The 22,436-nt window shown below is 38.9% G+C and overlaps 1 protein-coding gene and 1 pseudogene across 2 annotated transcripts; both read left to right on the top strand.

Annotated features, from left to right (window-relative positions):
• Positions 1-13,986: 13,986 nt before the first annotated feature.
• LOC308420034 (TD and POZ domain-containing protein 2-like) lies at positions 13,987-15,084 on the top strand (the record flags this gene model as incomplete). The annotated part of the gene is made up of 1 exon (XM_080915991.1): positions 13,987-15,084. The coding sequence occupies one exon, from the start codon at positions 13,987-13,989 to the stop codon at positions 15,082-15,084; it is 1,098 nt and encodes a 365-aa protein (XP_080772117.1).
• Positions 15,085-16,236: 1,152 nt separating this feature from the next.
• Positions 16,237-16,798, top strand: LOC308420377 (thioredoxin reductase-like selenoprotein T; annotated as a pseudogene). Its single transcript has one exon. The product of its transcript is annotated as a thioredoxin reductase-like selenoprotein T (transcript).
• The last annotated feature ends 5,638 nt before the right edge of the window (positions 16,799-22,436 follow it).

The raw sequence follows: 22,436 nt of genomic DNA on the forward strand, positions 1-22,436 counted from the left end.
TGTTATGGGATTATTTAGATGGTTTACCTGGTCCTGGTTTAACTTTGGTATCTTGTATCTGTCTAGGAATTCATCCATTTCCTCCAGATTTTCCTGCTTTGTTGAGTATAGGCTTTTGTAGTAGGATCTGATGATTTCTTGAATTTCTTCAGTTTCAGTCATTATTTCTCCACTTTCCTTTCTGATTTTGTTAATTTGGATACTCTCTCTTTGCCCTCTAGTTAGTCTGGCTAAGGGTTTATCAATCTTGTTAATTTTCTCAAAGAACCAACTCTTGGTTTTGTTGATTCTTTGGATGGTTGTTTTTGTTTCTATTTGGTCTATTTCTGCCCTATGTTTGATTATTTCTTGCTGTCTACTCCTCCTGGGTGTATCTGCTTGCTTTTGTTCTAGAGCTTGAAACTGTACTGTCAAATTGCTAGTGTTTGCTTTCTCCAGTTTCTTTTTGGAAACACTCAGAGCTATGAGTTTTCCTCTCAATACTGCTTTCATTGCATCCCATAGGTTTGGATATGTCGTGTTATCATTTTCATTGAATTCTAGAAAATCCTTAATTTTTTTTCTTAATTTCTTCTTTGACCCTTCTATCATTTAATACAGCATTGTTTAGTTTCCATGTGTATATGGGTTTTTTGTTGTCTTTGTTGTTATTAAAAACCAGCCTTAGATGATGGTGATATGAAAGGATGCATGGGAGAATTTCTATCTTTGTGTATCAATAGAGGCTCGTTCTGTATCCGATTATGTGCTCAATTTTTGAGAAGGTGCCGTGGGGTGCTGAGAAGGTGTATTCTTTTGTTTTAAGATGATATGTACTACAGATATCTATCAATTACAGTTGGTTCATAGACTCTGTTAATTTTGAAGTGTCCTTGTTCATTTTCTGTTTCCATGATCTGTCCATTGGTGAGAGTGGGGTACTATAGTCTCCCACTATTATTGTGTGGGGTAAAATGTATTTTTTGAGCTTTAGTAGGGTTTCTTTTATGAATATTGGTGCTTTTGTATTTGGAGCATATATGTTAAGGATCGAGAGTTCCTCCTTTCAGGTTTCCCCTTGTAATGAGTAAAAAGTGTCCTTCCTTATCTTTTTTGATAACTTTGTGCTGAAAATCTACTTTATTTGATAATAGAATGGCCACTCCAGCTTGATTCTTGGGGCCATTTGTTTGGAAGGTTTTTTTCCAACCTTTTATTCTGAGATACTGTCTGTCTCTGTCTCTGAGATGAGTTTCCTATATGCAGCAAAATGCTGGGTTTTGTTTATATATCCACTCTGATAGCCTATATCTTTTTGTTGGGGAGTTGAGTCCCTTTATGTTAATAGATATCAAGGAATAGTGGCTGCTGTTTCCTGCTATTATTGCTTTTGTAGGTTGAATTTTGCCTGTGTGTCTTTCTTGTTTTGGTTTTCTTGCTTAGGAGTTTACTTGATTTTACTATGAGGTAGTTCCCCTCATTGTGTTGGGTTTTCCACCTATAATTTGTTGTAGTGCTGGGTTTGTGGTCATATACTGTGTAAATTTCGTTTTGTCTTGGAATATCTTAGTCTTTCCATCTATGGTGATTGAGAGTTCTGCTGAGGATAGTAGCTTGGGCTGGCACTTGTGCTCTCTCTGGTTCTGCATGATGTCTGTCCAGGCTCTTCTAGCTTTCATAATCTCTGTTGAGAAATTGGGGGTGATTCTGATTGGTCTGCCTTTATATGTTACATGACCTTTTTCTCTTACTGCTTTTAGTATTCTTTCTTTCCTTTGGGCACTTGGTGTTTTGACTATTATGTGTCGGGAGGAATTTCTTTTCTGGTCCAACCTATTTGTAGTTCTGTAGGCATCTTTTATGCTCATGGTAATCTAATTCTTAAGGGTAGGAAACTTTTCTTCTACAATTTTGTTAAAGATATTTACTGTGCCTCTAGGTTGATATTCTTCTCCCTCTTCTATTCCTACTGTCCTTAGGTTTGTTCTTCTCATTGTGTCCTGGATCTCGTGGACATTTTGGGTTAGAGGCTTTTTGGTTTTTGCATCTTCTCTGGCTGTTTTGTCTATGTTTACAATGTTGTCTTTGCCCCCGAGATTCTCTCTTTCATCTCTTGTAGTCTATTGGAAATGCTTGATTCTGTGACTCGTAATTTCTTTTTAAAGTGTTCTACCTCTAGGGTTATCTCTTTTAGTGTTTTCTTTATTGTGTCAATTTCCGGTTTAAATTCCTTCTTCCATTCCCTCATCTCTTTGGTTCTGTTTTCCTCTAGTTCTTTGAGTATTTTTCTTGTTTCCTCTTTAAAAGCTTCTGATTCTTTTTGCTTTTCCTCCCATTCTTGTTTAAGGATCGCTGTCATCGTCTTGAGGTATGATTTTAGGTCTGTGTATTTAGGTAAGTGTATTTTAACAAGTTTTAGCTGTTCTATCTAACTTTGGCAGATTTTGAAAATTTTTACAGATTTTCATCTCAAGTGTGTTGTATTAGTCAGGGTCCTGTACGAAATATGCAGTATCAATTTCGATAAGGAAATAGAAAGAGGATATATGAGAATAAGATACAGGCTCAGGTCCAGATAATACAGCAATGGCTAAAGGCTATACTTACTTAGTCTACGAGGTATGACATCACTGGTGCTAGTTGGGATATACAGTAAATCTGAAAAAGTAGGTTCTATTGCCAGCGAATAAGTGCTACCAAGAAGATACCAAGCAGGCAAACACAAAGCTTCCTGCTTCTGTAAATTTACATAGGCCTCCAGCAGAAGGTGTAATCCAAAAAGTGTGTGTCACTTAGTCTCAAAATCTGAATTAAAGGTGTGTGTTTTCCTGCCTCAGGACTCAGATTGAAGGTGTGTGCATTTCTGTATTTGAACTGAAACTGCTTCAACACAAGCAAAATAATTGTAAAAGTAATATTGTTCATCTTTACTTGCTGTCAGCTCTGGCTCTTTCAACCTCTGCCTGCCAACCTAGGCCCAACCTAGGCCCTGAAAACCTCTGGAAAATCTTTTCTAGGCCTAGACCCTTTTAGACAATGAGACATAGCTGGATGAACTCACTCCTTCCTCATTTTTTTTTCTGAGCTCTAGCTGGGTAACCCAAAACTCCTACCAGCTGTAACTAATTCAATCTGGGTTCTTTCAGTTTTTCCTTAATTGCTCTGCTTGGCTTCATACTAATTTTTGTAGTACCAGGGAGATATCAGTGATCCTCTCAAAACACAGACAGGATCAGATCTGATGCAACTCATAGCAGTGTCTTAATTCGAGTATCTCACTCCCCTTTCCCAACCAGTTATGACTGACATGCTGGACTGTTTTTTTTTGGGGGGGGGGGGATGGGAAAGCCCCAAATATCTACTTGTGAAGGTCTTTTTACTAAGGAGCAAGTGAGTGGTAAATGTATAAACGTTTAGTTGAAAGCTACTCTGGCCTTTAAGATAATTGGCTCCTGCTGAAATTCATATGTTGGGGATTAGCCTAGAGACTGTGTTAACCCTAGAGATTTTGGGGGCAACTGGTTAAGTAATGCTAGGTAGCAGCCTGTTAGTTCACCTGAATTCAAATGTAGGTAAGGTTCTTTAAAAATGAAGTCTGTATTTAAAAGTTTTGGCCTCTCATCTCCCTTCTTTTTTCTCTTGTGACTGTAAGGCCCTACAAGGTCTTTCTGAAGCTTCATGGAAATAGCAAAAAGGCTACCTCTTTGTGGTGTCCCTGAGGCAAGGGTAGGAGCCCATCAATGGGAGATAGGAGGGAGTTTTGAGGTTGAATTCTCCAATATCTGGGATAAAGTGGGTGGAGCTCCAGAGGTAGTCCTGTTTTATGGATGTACAAAATTTAAGCCAAACTGCTTTGTGTAACCTCTGGACACCCTAGAGATTATATAATAACTTTTGTCATTAGGTGAACCAAATATAGCTTCAAAAGGGTGAGTCCTATCTAAAATGTGTGTTCTGTACTCTGTAAAGAAAGAAGCAGAGAAGAGTCAGTCAGTCACCATCAGCCTCTAAGCTCAATGTAGTTAAGGTTTCTTTTAGGGTTCTATTATCTTTTATACCTGTCCTGAGCTCTGAGGTCTATAAGCACAATGGAATTTCCAGTCAAAGCCCAAATATTAGCTAACCTCTAACTAACCTGGGATGCAAATGTAGGTCTATTATCTGATCCTATGAGCTTAGAGAAACCATACCTTGTGAGAAATTATTTAGTAATTTCTTGGTGACTGTCTCCACAGTCTCAAGCCTAGTTGTGGAAGTCTCAGTCTGAAAAAGCCAGAATTGTGATCAATCTAAGTCCAGTAGAAATATGCCAAAGAAATCTCTGAGCACAAAGACCCCTCCCTTCTAGGAAGAAAAAGAATTGTGAGTTTAGTTCCTGGAACAGCTGCAAGCCAAACTCTCAAACAAAGCTTCCTGTGACTCCCAACCTACTCTCTCTTGAACATTCCTGAATGGCACACTGAATTGGTTTGACAGTTTTTCTTTCCACCAAATGTGCAAGTACCCTGTCTACGTATCACTGTGCAATTTCTGCCCAAATTGCAAGGTATATAATCCCCTGATAGAATAGGCTCAGAGTCAGCTTTCCCTGGAAATGGAATGATCCTGACATGTTCGAATAATTAACCTCCTTCTACTTTTGTATGTGTCACTGTCTCTGAGACTCTCATTTACGGAGGTCCAGGTAAAGGTCCAATTTGAACCTCACAATTCTATCCTGAAAATGTGTCTATAAGTATTTTCAAATATTTGTATCAGAATTTTCTTAGTTTTACCTCTGTGAAATCTATGTCCTGAAAGTCTCCTGGCTTGATGCTGTGGTTTTGAGTACTGGGTTTTTTGTCATTGGCAGCCACATTGGTCAACTGACAGTCCTGCTAGCTATTTTTAATAACTTCAGCTATTTTCAAATTGGTATTTCTAAAATTGATGTGAGACTGGCAGACTAAGTCCTGCATGTTCCAGGGTTCCATGTGTGAAAAATGATGGATTGTTTTCAATACATATTTTCACTGGTGCAATTAGTTTCTACTCATCTGGTCTCCATAAACTATTATGACACTGAGAAATGGGCAGGATTTTAGCCCAGATCACATTTTCTCTCTGGTCAGAGAATATGAAATATCCTAGGTCTAGGACAATCAAGAAGAAGAGAGGTCCAATTTTAGGACCACCAGGGTGTGGTCTTGTTACCCTCTGGATAGGAGTTAATCCTTCCTTCTGTAGTCAGAAGTTCTCTTTCCATAAAATAGCCCCAAGGTTATGAGCAGTAGCAAAGGGACACTGGCTATCTGTGTCTCTTAGGTTTTGTCATCTCTAATCCCTTGGTCAGAGCTTTCAGTTCATCTTTCTGAGCTGACATTTCTGTCAGGAGTTACTCCACCCATAAATCTTAGTGCTTGGGACCACTGCTGCCCCAGCATACCTCAGTCCATTCTAAATGAGCCTGTTGTTATAGGTTAACAATGTTCCTCTGCAAAAACAAATAAGTCATGTAGCCATTGATCAAGCTCAGGTTCAGACAGCAGAGAAGCTGAAATGTTATTCTGGAGGCATTCAAGAAGAGAGCCTGGTAATGAATCTTCTGGCATCCTCTCTAACCAGGATGTCATTGCTGGACTAATGTGTGAACAAGAGGAGAGGGGAATGCTAGCAGTTGATGACAGACTGGCTATTGACTAACTGACACCAGGTCCTGAGTCCCCTAGGTCTAGGGAGGCCACCTGTAGTTGGCATAGTAAGAAGTCCTTCTTTTCATAGGCTCAAGAATTTGTATATTTCAGGTACTCTAAGAGATTCTGGGTTTTTGTTTCATTTCTGTGTCCTCTAGGGACACATGCATGGGTTTGATATGTTTGTTATAATTCACATATTGATAGAAACACACCAACAAATTTGGTAATTTCCATATATTATTTCCTTAAAGATGTTTTGTCACAGGTATCACATTTCTAAAAGAGTTATGAGAACTACTCTCAATCTAAGGATATATCCATCAAAGACAAAGTATGTTGTCAGCCACACTGCCATCAGGAATGCCTGCAGAGGAATGAGCACCCAGGGGAGTCACAGGAAAACTTTACCCAATGAACCCAATGGTGAACCCAAACTCTCTCTCCACTGATTGTCTGGGGGAGGATCTCTGGAAACTCTCCAGGGGAGCAGGGATCACAGTACAGTCTGAGATCTGGTCCAGTCTCTCTCTCATCCCAGAGTCACAGGAAGATCAGAAACAGTCATCAGGACTCTCTGCCTAATGCAGAGAACTGAATGCCCAGTGAATATGCAGGAGCACTCCCCTACAGAGGTGAGGAGTCTTAATCTGCAAGCTCTGCTAGTTCCTGCCCATTGCCATCAGATCTCACAGACTGCTCATAAAGAGCTGAACACCAGTTAGGAATGGTGGTCTGCCCACAGGTTGTTGAGCACTCTGAAGAGCCACAGAATGGCTCTTACTCCCAGAGCAGAGGTGAATTCATGTTCCCTCCCCACTGTCTATAGAGGAAGAAGCCACCTGGAACTCACAGGGCACAAGTGAAGGTGCTTCCTGGGAGTGCACACTCCCAGCCCAAGGGCAGACCTGACTCAGTTTCATCAGGACTTGCTGGGCATCTGATAGAAACACAGTAAAACTCTCACTCCTGAGTGCAGGGTCATGTCCAAATTCTCTTCCCACTGTCTATCCTGGGAGGGACAGCCCAGTACTCTCAGAGTACATGGTGCAGGGAGTGGTGCTACCTGGAAACAGACACTTCCAGACCAAGTCCACTTGCATCTGGACTGGGCACTGCCTTTGGAACTCACAGGCTACCCAGAGAGCAGAACACCCAGGAGCAATCTCCCTCTAGAACACAATCCACAGGGGAGACAAGCTCCACTAAGAGAAAACAAGATCATCTAGCTTTACCAATAACAAAAGAACATACTTTCTTCCCAGCACCTCGAGGCACATTCTCCAAAATTGACCATATAGTGCATCACAAAACAGGCCTCAACAGATTTAAGAAGATCAAAATGCTCCCATGCATCCTATCAGATCACCATGGACTAAGACTGGTCTTCAATAACAACAAAAGCAACAAACAACCCACATACATATGGAAGCTTAACAATGCTCTATTCAGTGATAGCTTGGTCAAAGAATAAAGACAGAAAGAAATTAAAGACATTTTAGAATTTATGAAAATGAGTGCACCACCAACCCAAACACATGGAATGCAATGAAAGCAATGCTAAGAGAAAAACTCATAACTCTGAGCACTGCCAAAAAGAAACTGGAGAGATGTTTGCATCTGTGACTACTGATTTTTTTTTTAGGTTTTCTACCTACAGGGTTGTCTCTTTTACTGTTTTCTGTATTGTTTCCATTTCCATTTTAAATTTCTTCATCAATGCCTTCATCTCTTTGGTTCTGTTTTCCTCTAGTTCTTTGATTTCTTTGAGTGTTTTTCTTGTTTCCTCTTTAAAAGCTTCTATTTCTTTACGCTTTTCCTCCTGTTCTTTTTTAAGGATCTCTATCATCATCTTGAGGTATGATTTCAGGTGTGACTATGTATATGTACCCACAAATAGTTAATTACAACCTTAAAAATGTTCTGGTATACTTTTATGCAAAAAATGCTGCAAATTTGTACATTTATCTTTGTATTGTAAAATAAAGTTTTTAAATTAAAAAAAGCTTCTATTTCATTAAGCTTTTCCTCCCGTTCTTGTTTAAGGATCTCTATCATCATCTTGAGGTATGATTTCAAGTCTGACTCTTTTTTTTCTGGAGTGTTTGGCATTCCGCTGTTTGCTGTGATGGGAGACCTGGGTTCTGGTTTTGCCAGGTTGTCTTGGTTTTCCAAGTTCTTTTGATTTCCTCTTGCCATCTGTTGTCTGTGATTATACACAGCAGCCAACAGATTGAGGAAAGATCTTTAACAACCCCACATCTGATAGAAGCCTAATATCCAAGGTATACAAAGAACTTAGAAGTTAGACACCAGATAATCAAACAGTGCTATTAAAAATTGGGGTACAGAGCTAAACAAAAAGTTCTCAATCAAGAAATATCGTATGGCAGAGAAGCATCTAAGGAAGTGCTCCACATCCTTAGCCATCAAGGAAATGCAAATCAAAACAACCCTGAGATTCCACCTCACACCAGCCAAAATGACTAAGATCAAAAATTCAGATAACAGCAGATGCTGACGAGGATGCAGAAAAAAGAGGAACACTTCTCCACAGTTGGTTGGGTTGTAAACTGGTACAACCACTCTGGAAATCAGTCTGGTGATTCCTCAGAAAAATTGGACATTGTACAACCTGAAGACCCAGTTATTCCACTTCTGGGCATACACCCCAGAGATGCTCCAACGTACAACAGAGACACATCCACCACAATGTTCAGAGCAGCCCTATTTATAATAGCCAGAAGCTGGAAAGAACCCAGATGTCCTTCAGTAGATGAATGGATACAAAAATTGTGGTACATTTATACAATGGAGTACTACTCAGCTATCAGAAACAATGACCTTATGAAATTCTTAAGAAAATGGATGCATTTAGAGAATATCATTCTGAGTGAGGTAACCCTGTCACAAAAGAAAAGACACAATATGCAATAACTGATAATTGGACACTAACCCCAAAAAGCTCTGAACACCCCAGAAACAACTTACAGACTATATGAAGTTCAAGGAAAACAAAGGCCAAAAGAAAAAAAGAAAAGAAAAGAAAAAATATTATGCTTGATCTTTACACACCAAGAAAACTTTGACTGTTTCCAAGTTACATCTTATTTTACATGAATTTTATGCTCATTGTAACTAGTAAGATTTTGAGGTATACTATCAAACTTTAAAAATATCAAGTACTTACCTGAAGATCCAGCTATTCCACTTCTGGGCATATACCCCAGAGACACTCCAATATACAACAAAGATACATGCACCACAATGTTCACAGCAGCTCTATTTATAATAGCCAGAAGCTGGAAACAACCCAAGTGTTCTTCAGTAGATGAATGGATACAAAAATTGTGTTATATTTACACAATGGAGTACTACTCAGCCATCAGAAACAATGACTTAACCAAATTCTTAAGAAAATGGATGCATCCAGAAAATATCATCCTGAGTGAGATAACCCAGTCACAAAAGAACAGACATAATATGCAGTCACTGATATTTGGATGCTAATCCCAGAGGCTCAGACTGCCCCAGAAACAATTCACAGACTGTGTGAAGTTCAAGAAAAAAAAACAAAACAAAACAAAACAAAAAACAAAAAACAAAAAAAAAATGTCATGCTCAATCCTTACACACCAAGAAAGCGTTGACTAATTCCGGGTTTCATCCTGTTTTACATGTACTTTTTGCTCATTGTAACTAATAAGTCCTTAATTCAGAGTATCAAAACTTAAAAAAAAGAAAAAAAAGCCAAGCACTGACACAATTATATTTGTATACATTTATGCAAAAATGTTTGAATTTTTTTTCTTTTATCTTTGTTTATTAAAATAAAGTTTAAAAAATATCAAGTACTGATAAAATGTATTCATATACTTTTATGCAAAAATGCTCTTAAAATCTGTACATTTATCTTTGTTTTGTAAAATAAACTTGTTCAATTAAAAAAAAGAAATGATACTTTCTAAAAACAAAAAGAAACTGGAGAGATCATTCACTGACACCTTGACAGCACACCTGAAAGCTCTAGAACAAAATGAAGCAGATACACCCAAGAGGAGTAGATGGTAGGAAATTACCAAATTCAAAGCTGAAATCAACCAAATAGAAACCAAAAAACTATACAAAGAATCAAGGAAGCCAAGAGCTGGTTTTTTGAGAGAATCAACAAGATAAATAAACATTTAGACAGATTAACTGGAGGGCACAGAGAGACTCTTATTCTTATGAAGACAACCCCTTTTGATTTGTCATATTTTTAAAAAGGTTACATTTCCTTATACTGTGTACTAAAGGTTACTTAAAAGAACAGAGAGTCACATGCTTCTACCTATGGGACTCCTGGGGAATATATATATACCCAGTGTATTTATCATCACAGGCTACAATTTTCGCTTTATCTACTATTGCCCCTCTGAATTCATCATCATGCATTACAAAAGTCCAAACATTATTGTGGAATCTGTATTTAGCAAATTTAATCAGGGACTGCCTAACCTGGGAATGCACCCCATATACAGTCAGCAAACTCAAGGAACATTGCTGATACTAAGAAGTGCTTACTGGCAGGAGCCAGCTATCGATGCCTCCTCAGAAGCTCTGCCAGAGTCATACAGATACATGTGAGGATGCTTGCAGATATCCATTGGACTGAACACAGGGACCCAAATGAAAGAGCTAGAGAAAGGACTGAAGGAGCTGAAAGTGTTTGCAACCCCATGGGAAGAACATTATCAACTGACCAAACCCTCCAGAACTCCTAGGGACTAAAACACCAACCAATGAGCACACCCGGAGAGACCCATGGCTCTGGTTGCATATGGAGCAGAGGATAGCATTGTCTGCCATTAATGGTCCAGTGAAGGTGCATTTACCCAGAGTAGAGGATTGCCAAGGCACTGAGATGGAGAGAGTGGTTGGGAGAGCAAGTACTTTCACGAAAGCAAGAGGAGGGGGATGGGGGATAGGAGAGAGGGAAAAATGTATAGCATTTGAAATGTAAATACAGATAATATCCAATTTAAAAATAAAATTTAAAAGACTCATATCAAAGCTTTTCTATTAGAAGTGTCTGTATTTGAACTGTATCTAAATACTTCAACATAAGTCAAAAACATTTGAAAGGCTTGACCTCCGGTTTTGTAAGTTACTTAAATCCACTGTACTCCACACAGGAAGAAGAGCTATCACCAGTTCACTTTGCTTACTGGGATCAATGTTCCATAAATGAAGGGACCAAGTCAATCTCTGCACAGCTGGTATTTTTCTTGTGCTGGCCTTATACTGATTCCTGCCATAAACATAGGCAGGAAGGAGGTTTTGTCCTTATTTTGTCTGAAGTCTGAGTGTTCACAAAATGGAGGCCAAGTGGAAGAGCTCCTATATGGGGGGAGGAGGAGAGGAAGCAGAGCCCCAAACCTTTGAAGATGGCTTTCTTCTTTCTGGAGTTTCATTCAATACAGAACCACAGACTTTGTGATGACTCCTCTTAATTTGGTAGTCGTCTTGAAATTCCCCTCAGGAAATCCTCCTTGGAAATTCTTTTTCAGGGTCACATAAGGGTGTGGTTCAAGAATATCCTAAATGCTTCTCAATTCAATCATTTTATTTGGCAAGATTTAGCTTATCAATACTTCATAGACTGCATCATCCACTGGTGATTTCTGACCTCTTCAGATTTGAAACTGCCACACTTACTCTGTAAGTCCTGAAAATAGAGAAAATTTGCTGTTTCCCAAGGGCTGTAGCATGTACCCAGAAGATATCAATGATTAGGCTTTGTTATTACTGCCCTTATATAAAATGAAATGTAATATTCTGCCTACATCTCTCATCTCTAGAGTTTTTCCTGTCTTAGTCCTACAGTCTAGAGGACACATTCATAACTACAGTGATTCAATCAGCTCAGCCACTCCCAGCTCTCCTGTGTGTCTGGCTGCAATGCTGCTTTTTCCTCAGGATAAATTAATCAATTGGTTTTGAGTTTTGATTCCTCCCTTAGAATTATGGCTACTATTAGCATCAGGGTCACTTCATCAGGGTCTTGTATGACCTTGGTTGGATGAAACCCAGACTCACATCAGAGTCCTAAAAAGACTAGAATCAAATCTTTCACAGTTTCAGGATCCTGGTGTCTAAATTGGTTTCTAAACTGAAGATGTTTTTACCAGACTTACCTCCGGAGGTGACAGAGCAGTTGATTTTCTAATATGTTTATTGTAAAAGTAACTATTGGTCATCTATTTATTGACATATCTGAGGCTTTCTTCCTCCACATGCCAACCTATGCATAGTCCAAGAAGAGCCTAGCCTCTGTAAAATCTCTTCTAGGCCTAAAATGATTTTAGAATCTTGGGTTCATAGCTGAATGGGCTCACTCCTTCCTAGTTCTTTTTATTATGATTTTTTTCTATAAACTCCTCTCCAGTGTAACTGAATAAATCTTGGTTCTTTCATGTTTTTTCATGAACTGCTCTGCTTGGCCTTTGCTTCTGAGGAAGTATGAGGTATCAGGGAAAGGTTAGTGATCCCTGCCCAAAAAAAAAAAAAAAAAGGGATGAGCCACTCAGTCCCCTGCATCCCCATGGCAGTGCACCACCTTAAAGAAACATGGTTTTGGTAGTAGAGGAGCCCTCAATATCTAACTGTCTGGACTACCTAAGGACTTAGGTAACAAACAAATCTGGAAAACAGGTCTCTTAAATTTTTTGGCTTAAGTTGAAGTAGATAGATCCAGTTTGAATACAGAAAAAACACACACCTTTAATCTGTGCCTTGAGGCAGGAAAACACACACCTTTAATCCAGATTTTGAGATTAGGTGACACACCCTTAACTGGATCACACCTTCCTCTGGAGGCCTATATAAGCACACAGAAGAAGGAAGCTCTGAGTCTTTGTCTGCTTGCTCTCATCTTATTAGCAAGCCCATTTCTTCACTGGAAGAACCTACTTCTACAGGATTCCAGTATATACTGAAAAGCACCTGAGATTTCAAACCTACTCAAATAAGTAAGTACTGGCTTTAGTCTTAGGACTTCACCTTTCAGATTTTTCTTGTTTTCCACTGTATAGAGAGAAACTCATTCTGTATTTATTCTACAGGATGCTGACTAATACCTATTTGAATAGGAACATAAAAATTTTTCCAAGTTCTTCCAAAGATGGATAAAATAGCCAAAACTAGATACCATTGACCTAAGATTCAATAAACACAGAGAAGAACACAGACACAGAGTGGGGGTAGAGAGAGAGACACACACAGAAACACACACAGAAAGAGACAGAGAAACACAGACAGAGAGGCAGAGACATGGATAGAGAAAGAGAGAGACAAAGATAGAGTTTCACCAACCACTACTGGTCTGTATTGTCTTCAGTAGAATAAATATTGAAACCTAAAAAGTACAAAGAAGTAAACGTTTTGTTGTAAGACCCCAAGCAGTCTTAGCTCAGGAGTGCAACCCACAGAACACAATTAAACCATAGACCACTGCAATGGCAAGATGTTTATTTCCATGTACATGGGGTTGCTCTACCTGTGAGGAAGTGCAACCCCAAACTCAAAAAGTATACATCTTTTATACTTTTATGTGAGGGCTGTGAAGTACTATTTTACCATTGGTCAGCAGTATAATTTTTAGAAAAAGGAGAGGAAGGAGGAGGAAACGTGGGGGTGGGGGAGAAACATTTCCAGTAAGGTTGTGGACAATTTGCATTCTCCTTGAAATTCAGTACAGGGAGGGGTAGGGGAACTGTCCCTAAAGCAGTCATTTTTGTTTTTTCTTAACTCAGCTTGGTCAATATAGATTGACCTGTCTACTAAAACGTTGTTTTTATATTTTCAGAAACTTGTTTATATATTTTAAAACATTGAGGGGTTTTGTCCTTGTTTTGTTTCTCAAAACTGGGTGATTAGAGCATGAGTTAACTATGGCATGTGTCAGGATCCTTTCTAGGGCTTTCTAGAAAGCCAGGTGGCTATTAATCAGTATACTCTATGGGTTTTTTTTTTTCTCCGATAATTACTCTGGGCCATTGTTTTTATTTGTCAGGCACAAGCAGGATCTCATAGTCTTGTGATGACTGATGAGATCTGATTTTAACCATTTCTGTGTCTTTAGGGTCTCACATTGAATTGGGGAGTTTTGAAAAAGTCTAACCCCCCCCCCAAAAAAAAACTTGTTTTTCAGGTCAGCTTTTGAGATCATAGCTGGTGAAATTTAGGAGAAATTGAAAGTAAAATGGAAAGTGTATCTATACTACTTATCCTACAGGATATAATTCAAGTTCTTCTTTTCAGATCAACTTTAACCTCCAAACTACCTCCAGCAGAAATGTCAGGCCAACTGGAAGCCCAGCGCTGGGGTTGCACTGATATCAGTATTAAGAAAGTCTGCTATAAGTGGACCATTACCAACTTTTCATTTTGCATGGAGGGAATTCAGCAAACGATTTCAAGCCCAACATTCTCATTAGAGGTCAATGAGAAAGAAGTGGAATGGTGTTTGAGAATACGTCCAGATGGTATTGATGAAAAAAGCAAAGATTACCTGTCAGTTTACCTGATGTTGCTCAGCTGTCCAGATAGCCCAGTTTGGGCAAAGTTCCAGTTCTGGATCATAAATGCCCAAGGAGAGAAATATCTAACTAGGGAAAGCTCCAGTGTCTTCAGCTTTCTAAAAAACGAAGGAAGGGGATTCAAAAAGTTCATCCTTCGAGATTTACTTCTCTCCCAGCAGCATTGGCTTCTTCCTGAAGACCGGCTCACCCTGTGCTGCAAGGTCAGTGTAGTAGAAAAATTCTTTAGCATTCCTGGACAGAACAGGCCACCTGCAATCAACAATCCAAGCCATATGTTGTCAGATGACCTAGGAAAACTGTGGGAGAATTCCCTCTTCACAGACTGCTGCCTGGTGGTAGCTGGCCAGGAATTCAGGGCTCACAAGGCCATCCTAGCTGCTCGCTCTCCAGTCTTCAGAGCCATGTTTGAACATGAAATGGAAGAGAGGCTAACGAACCGAGTTAAGATCCATGACTTGGATGTTCAAGTGTTCAAGGAGATGATGGGCTTCATTTACACAGGGAAGTCCCCACACCTCGACAACCACTCGGTGGCTACTGGTGTCCTGGCAGCTGCTGACAGGTATGGACTGGAGGACTTGAAGGACTTGTGTGAGGATGCCCTCTGCAAGAACCTCTCTGTGGAGAATGCTGCACACACTCTCATCCTGGCTGACCTCCACAGCACAAAACACCTAAAGACTCAGGCCCTGGATTTTATTACACTTCATGCTTCTAAGGTCTCTGAGACCTTGGGCTGGAAGTCAATGGTGGAGTCACATGCCTACTTGGTGTCTCAAGAATTCCACTCTCTGGCTTCTGCACAGAGTGTTTTCTTGGAGCCCCCATGCAAACGCCTAAAGCAATGTTAAGAGCTGGATATCGGTGAGCCACACTGGTCTTCCAACAGCCACAACTAGTGTTGTTACCAATGATTTATGTTTAGACAATGGTATAACTGGAATATTTGCAGTGAATCTGGGGAAAGGCAACATGGTGACTCACAATAAAATACTTGTAATATGTTAAAATGGTGGCTGAAGGAAGTGCAGCATTGAAGAATCAGACACTTCTTGACATCTACCCTGTTAATATTCTTGTCTGATGTCTTGGAAACTAGAATTCAACTGTCCTGAAGCACAACCCAACTGATTTATTTTTGGAGAGACTTGTCTGCATTTGATTGAGCAGAACAGAAGACCTAACTCGTGTTTACTATATTACATTTACAATATTTAACCTAACTTATGTGTATTATCTGCAAATAAATATGCTTTCTTCCAACTTTCCAGTGTTTGTCCTTTTTATTGTCAGTTACCTTATTGCTCTAAATAAGATTTAAATTGTACCCAAGAAATAATTAACAGAAATTATGAGGCTCAAAGAGAATGAAGTCCAACAGGTGGATGCCTCAGTCTTTCTTAGAAGAAAGAACAAAACTCACGGGAGGAAATAATGGGACAAATAGAGGAGCAAGGATTGAAGAAAAGACAATCCAGACACTGCCTCACCTGGGGGCTCACCCACATATGCAGCCAGAGACAGACTGATACAGAGGAAGATGCTTGCAGCTAATCACTAGATTGAACACAGGGACCTCAATAAAGGAAACACAGAAAGGGTGGAAGGAGCTGACAGGGTCTACAACCTCATGGGAAAAATAAAATTATTAACTAACCAAACACACCGCAGCTCCCAGGGACTAAAACACTAACTAATGTGTTGTTGAAGAGATCTGTGGCTTTAGGTGCATAGGTAGCAGAGGATATCATTCTCTGGCATCAGTGATAGAGGACTTTGAGCCAGCAAAGGTTCCTTTCCCAGTGTAGGGAAATGATGAGGTAGAAGAGGGAGTTTGGTAGAGGGAGCACCTTCAAGGAGGCAGTAGGAGGGGGAGGGGATTGGTGGAAAGGGGATAACACCTGAATTGTAAACACAAAGATTATTCAATTAAAAAAAATGTTATTTAAGGTTTTGGGCTGCAGTCTTGGTCTGAAGTGGCCGGAGCGGCTGTCTCAGTTAAGATGAGGCTCTTGCTGCTTCTGCTGGTTGTGTTGGCGGTGGTCCGCAGCGAGGCCTCTGCCAACCTGGGCAGCGTGCCCAGCAAGAGATTAAGGATGCAGTATGCCCCGGGCCGCTGCTCAAGTTCCAGATTTGTGTATCCTGAGGGTACAGGCGGGTGTTTGAGGAGTACATGCGGGTTACTAGCCAGCGGTATCCAGACATCCACATTGAAGGGGAGAATTATCTTCCTCAACCAATTTATAGACACTTCAAACTAGTATTAATAGGCTTAATAGTAGTTGACAAAGATCCTTTTGCTTTTTTCAGCATGCAAGCTCCTAGCATCTGGCAGTGGGACCAAGAAAATAAGGTTTATGCATGTATAATGGTTTTCATCTTGAGCAACATGATTGAGAACCAGGATATGTAAACAGGTGCATTTGAGATAACTTTAAATGAGGTGCCAGTGTGGTCTAAGCTGGAGTCTGGACATCTTCCACCAAGGCAACAACTTGTTCAGATTCTTGACAATGAAATGAAACTCAATGTGCATTGGATTCAATTCCACATCATCGATCATAGTCCTGCCTATCAGCACTGAAAACTCTTTTACACTAAGGGATTTTGCAAGAGCAGCATGGCTGACATTATGAAGGCCTGTACTGAAGACAGCAAGCTATTAGTACAGACCATATGTTTCTTGGCAGGCTCATTGTACCTATTGGAAAACCTCAGTGCAAGACAGTTTTCCATGCTGGCACATGCTGAATTCTGCACATACTTGTAGTACAGTGATACTGTGTAGCACCCCAAGCCCACTGTTAATAATTACTTCTTACATAGTATTACTTGTAATTTTTTTTCCGTCATGTTTGAGAAAGTACAGAATTGAGTTACAACTTGAGTTTTTTTTTTCAACACCTGTGTTAAGTCGGTTGTGTTTTTATATGAATTTTCATTTTTTAAATAGTTAATCATCAGTTTTCTGAACTGAAGTTCCCAAATAATTTTTAAGAGTTCCTCAGATAGATCTAATTGGCCATGTTTAATACATAGTTTTGAAAACACTGAAGATTGCAAACAGTAAATTATACAGGATTATGGGAGGAAATCCAATATCCAGAATACTATGTGTGTTTGTGTGTGTGTGTGTGTGTGTGTGTGTGTGTGTATGTTGCCTAGCAAGTATGGTGCGCATGCATGTGTGTGTGAGAGAGAGAGTGAGAGAGGGAAAGAGAGATTGATTATCAAGAACAGCAAAACCAACTGCTTTAAAAATCCTATATTCTAGTTCAAATGTCCTGCCTTGACCAATCTAATGAGTTAATTAATGGGCTCTTTATACGAAACTAATTTTAAGAAACTGAGCAGACATTAAGTTAAATGAAAAAGTTTATTGCTCAGTGTATCTGTTAGCATTGGTTTAAATAAACATCTGCCTAATTTTTTTTGTTTTTGACTTAAAAGATAATGTCCTAACAGACACACTTCAGATTTACACACAAGTAAGAGCTAATTTACTGTTTTAGAAGAGTTGAAACTCACCTCACTAAAGAGCAATTCAATGAAACCTCTTTACAAAGTATGTATTATGTAAATGGAGATCATTCATCTAGTAATTGAATTATCTTAAAACATCATATATCCGAATTTTATTGTATTTGAAAGACAAAATTAAAATATTTTTAATGTTTTCATATTGTTCCAGAATTCTAAAAAGAAACTTAGAGTTTACAAAGACAATAAGAATGATTTTCCGGAACTAGAGACTAGTTTTGAGTAGCAGTTACATAGCACTTGTGGCAACAGAAGGGTAAAGTGGAAGAGGCCGCCATGACCTGGTCGTGAGTGGAGGTTATGAGCTTAAGGGACACAGCGTGGGGACTTGATGCTGAGAGCAGCTTGACCACTGGATATACCCTGTGTGCATCCAGGCAGAGCCTCTTACAGCCTAAAGTGGAGTCTGCCATTGCCTTCAGATGACAGGAAAACAGTCTAGTGATTGACAGGAGAGAACGGATGGAATGGTACCTTTTGGTTAGCACTGTAGCACTGCTAGCCTAGGTTCTTTTGGTATAGACATTGTAATTTAAATGGAAATTCCACATATATGTGTATGTTGACTAGGTCTTAAAACCTTGCTAATATGGTTGCCTACCATTTCAGACTCCACATCCTGCAAAGTTTAACATTGGAGGGGCCTTTTTTCAAGTAGTGGACATTCCATTTGTGATGGAGTTAGCTTTATGGCACATAGACGTTCATAATTTCAGCCATGGATGTCCATGTGTACTTGACAGATCGAATTATGAAGAATCCAATGTCAAATCCAGCTATCTCAATGTTCGCCTTAGGTTGAATTTGTCTCCAAGTTAGTAGCTTTTACTGGCTTAGACATTCACACTCATCTCTTTTATTTTATGCTTAGTCATATTTAAATCCAGAGTTTAATAGTCTACTAGACAGATAAATGAGGTGCATGAAAATAGAAATATACTCCAAAACTCAGATGACAACAGATGCTGGCGAGGTTGCGGAGAAAGAGGAACCCTTCTCCACTGTTGGTGGGGTTGCAAACTAATACAACCACTCTGGAAATCTGTCTGGCGATACCTCAGAAAATTGGACATAATACTACCTGAAGACCCAGCTATTCCACTTCTGGGCATATACCCCAGAGACACCTTAGTACACAACAAAGATATATGCACCACAATGTTCATAGCAGCTCTATTTATAATAGCCAGAAGCTGGAAAGAACCCAGATGTCCTTCAGAAGATGAATGGATACAAAAATTGTGGTACATTTACACAATGGAATACTACTCAGCCACCAGAAACAATGACTTGACCAAATTCTTAAGAAAATGGCTGCATCTAGAGAATATCATTCTGAGTGAGATAACCCAGTCACAAAAGAACAGACATAATATGCAGTCACTGATAATGGGATGCTAACCCCAGAGGCTCACACTGCCCCAGAAACAACTCACAGACTGTATGAAGTCCAAGAAATAAAGAAAACAAAACAAAACAAAACAAAAAAATCTTTATACAACAAGAAAACTTTGACTATTTCCATGTTACATTTTGTTTTACATGTACTTTATGCTCATTGTAACTATTAAGTTTTCAATGCATACTATCAAACCTTTAAAAAATCAAGTACTGACTAAAAAATATATTCATACAGTTTTATGTAAAAATTATTTTAAAATCTGAAAAAAGTACTGACAAAAATGTATAATTTTATGCAAAAATTGCTTAAAATCTGTACATTTATCTTTGTTTTGTAAAATAAAGTTGTTAAAAAAGAAATACAATATGGAGGGTATCTAATAAAAATTTTAAAAAGCATTAAAAAAACATGTTGCAACACAGTATTTTTCTCCTTTGATGTTAGCATGAAGGTTATATTACTCCGAAAAATTGTAAGCACTTAATAAAATATAATCCTTTCTTTAAAAAAAAGAAAATAGAAATATATAAGGAAAAGAAGAAGATAAACTATTTAAAACTTCATTATATTACAAATATTTCAAAATTTATTAGTTGCTTATAAATTGTATAGTTACAAAATATCTGTGCTCTGTTAATCAAATAATCGTGGATCTATCAGAGGCCGGCTAGATTTACTGGAGTTTTCAACACAGTTGCCATTGTGGGAGGATTTTTGCAGAAATAAAAAGTTGGTAAGACATTGCTTTACACCTCAGCGTGTCAAATATAGACACATGCTATCAGAATGTGAATGGCATGGCCAAGCACTAGCATTAGTGATAGGTGCTCAGCTGGCAGAGCTGTGAAACAGGGTGAGATCCAGTCACGGTTCATTCTTAATTCAGAGGTTTAGTAGTTTGGAATTTTGATTGACTGGCACATTCTATCATTGTCATAACTTAAATAATTTCAGTTAAAAATTTTAAACATGATTTGATATTCTAGGGCTTTTCTTTTTAAAAAAAAATGAGAGCAGGTAAAGAATTGTAAAGATTTGGGACTTCTTTGTGGCATTGCAAAAATAACTAAGCCAATGTGAAAGGAAAAAACCATTATTTAGATCTTGGCAGGGAACAGGAAAGTAAGGGTTGAGGATTAATAGTCATATGTTTGTGTGTCAGATTGAGAAGGGGTCAATTGTACTGGCTGATTTTATGTCAACTTAACACAAGCTGGAGTTATCCAAGAGAAAGGAGCTTTAGTTGAGGAAATGCCTCCATGAGATCCAGCTGTAAGGCATTTTCTCAACTAGTGATCAAGTGGGAAGCACCTAGCCCATTGTGGGTGGTGCCAACACTGGGCTGGTACACCTTGGTTCCATAATAAAGCAAGCTGAGCAAATGAGGGGAAATGAGCCTGTAAGTAACATTCTCCCCATGGCCCCGACTCCACCTCCTGCTTCCTGACCTGCTTGAAGTTCAGTCTTCATGTCCTTTGGCTTAAAAAAAAAAAAAAAAAAAAAAAAAAAAAAAAAAAAAAACATGCAGAAGTGAAGTGTAAGCTGAATAAACCCTTTCTCCCCAACTTTCTTCTTGGTCATGATCTTTGTGCAGGAATAGGTACCATAACTAAGACTTTTCCTATACTTAACACTTTGATGTGGAAGATTTGTTGTATCACCAGTTAGACCCCCTACAAGAGAAAAATACATCCTAAATCAATATGTTTGTATTCACACATACTATCAGGTCCATCAGAGGGCTGGGAAGGAATTTCGGGCTACTACTCTGCACAGTGGGATTATGAAATCACAGGCTTCATCTACTGAAACCCTGGTTTAAATTGGTTTCTTCAAGCAAGTTAGAAATGCAGAAGCCACTGTTTCTCTAATAAATACTAACTTCCTAACCACCTGACACTCTGCTTCATAGAAAAAAGAGAATAAGTCACTAGAAGGGATTCAGGTAATATTATGGGATTAAGAGGGCATAAAAGAAAAGAAGGTGCTTATGCCAACAGATTTCCTGGGTACCCTAGCTCACGATGTAAAAAGTTTTGCTGTTCATTCTGTAGTATTATCTACCATGCTTGGTATAAGACGAGCTGGAGCATTTGGCATAGGATCTTCAACACTAATACTACAATCTACCCTATGAACAAACTGAAAGTCAAAAGCCACAATCATCTCATTAGATGTAGAAAAAGACTTGGAGAAAATTCATGATACATATTACAAAAGACCTAACAGACACAGAGATGTAAATGACTATAATGAAAGCAGTTTAGAGCAAGCCCATAACCAACATCAACTAAAATGGAGAGAAATATAAAGAAATACAACTAAAATTGTGGGGCAGATAGGTAAATGCTGTAAATACAAAATACAAAGGTAAATGCTGTGAGATCAGTAGAAGCACTGAAGAATGGTTATGCAAATCATCATGAACCAGTAGGTGCTTTCTGAACTCAGATTGTAAATCCACTTTTCCTGGACACACCATTAGGCAGCTGTGCAAAACACTAGCCATGCCCCAAATCGCACCTCCACAGTAGAGAGTGATGCAGAATCTAGCGAGATCAACCACTCCCTAAGTCCCTCCCCTTTGCTCTCGGGCAAGCACACACACACACACACACACACACACACACACACACACACACACACACACACACATTTATCCTTAGAAAAACAACTAAGGCCAAACTCAGAGGCAAATGAATGGGAAGCAGATGGTTGGATCCCAGCCTGTTGAAAAGGGACAGAACAAAGGAGTGAAGGGTGGGAAAATACAAACACATCTAGCGAATATCATCCTGAATGAGATAACCCAGTCACAAAAGAACAGACACAATATGCAGTCACTGACAATTGGATACTAGCCCCAGAAAGCTCTGAATACCCAAGAAACAACTCACAGACCATATGAAGCTTCAAAAAAAAAAAAAAAAAGACCAAAAAGTAGAAGCCTCAGTTCTTAAAAACAATAAGTGTATAGCACCCTCTCAGAGTGGGGTGCACCTAGACCTTAAATCATTAATAACCCAAGAGCTAAGAAAAAGCCTGTGGCAGTTTTTGGTCATTAAAAATTACTATGTTTAATCTTTACCCACCAAGAAAACTTTGACTATTTCCATGTTATGTTTTGTTTTACATATACTTTATGATCTTTGTAAATAGTAAGATTTCAATGTATTCTATCAAACCTTTAAAAAAATCAAGTACTGGCAACAATATTTTCCTATATATTTACACTAAAACCCTTTTAATAATCTGCACATG

This window comes from Micromys minutus, assembly GCF_963924665.1.
Source record: "Micromys minutus genome assembly, chromosome: 4".
NCBI lineage: Eukaryota > Metazoa > Chordata > Mammalia > Rodentia > Muridae > Micromys > Micromys minutus.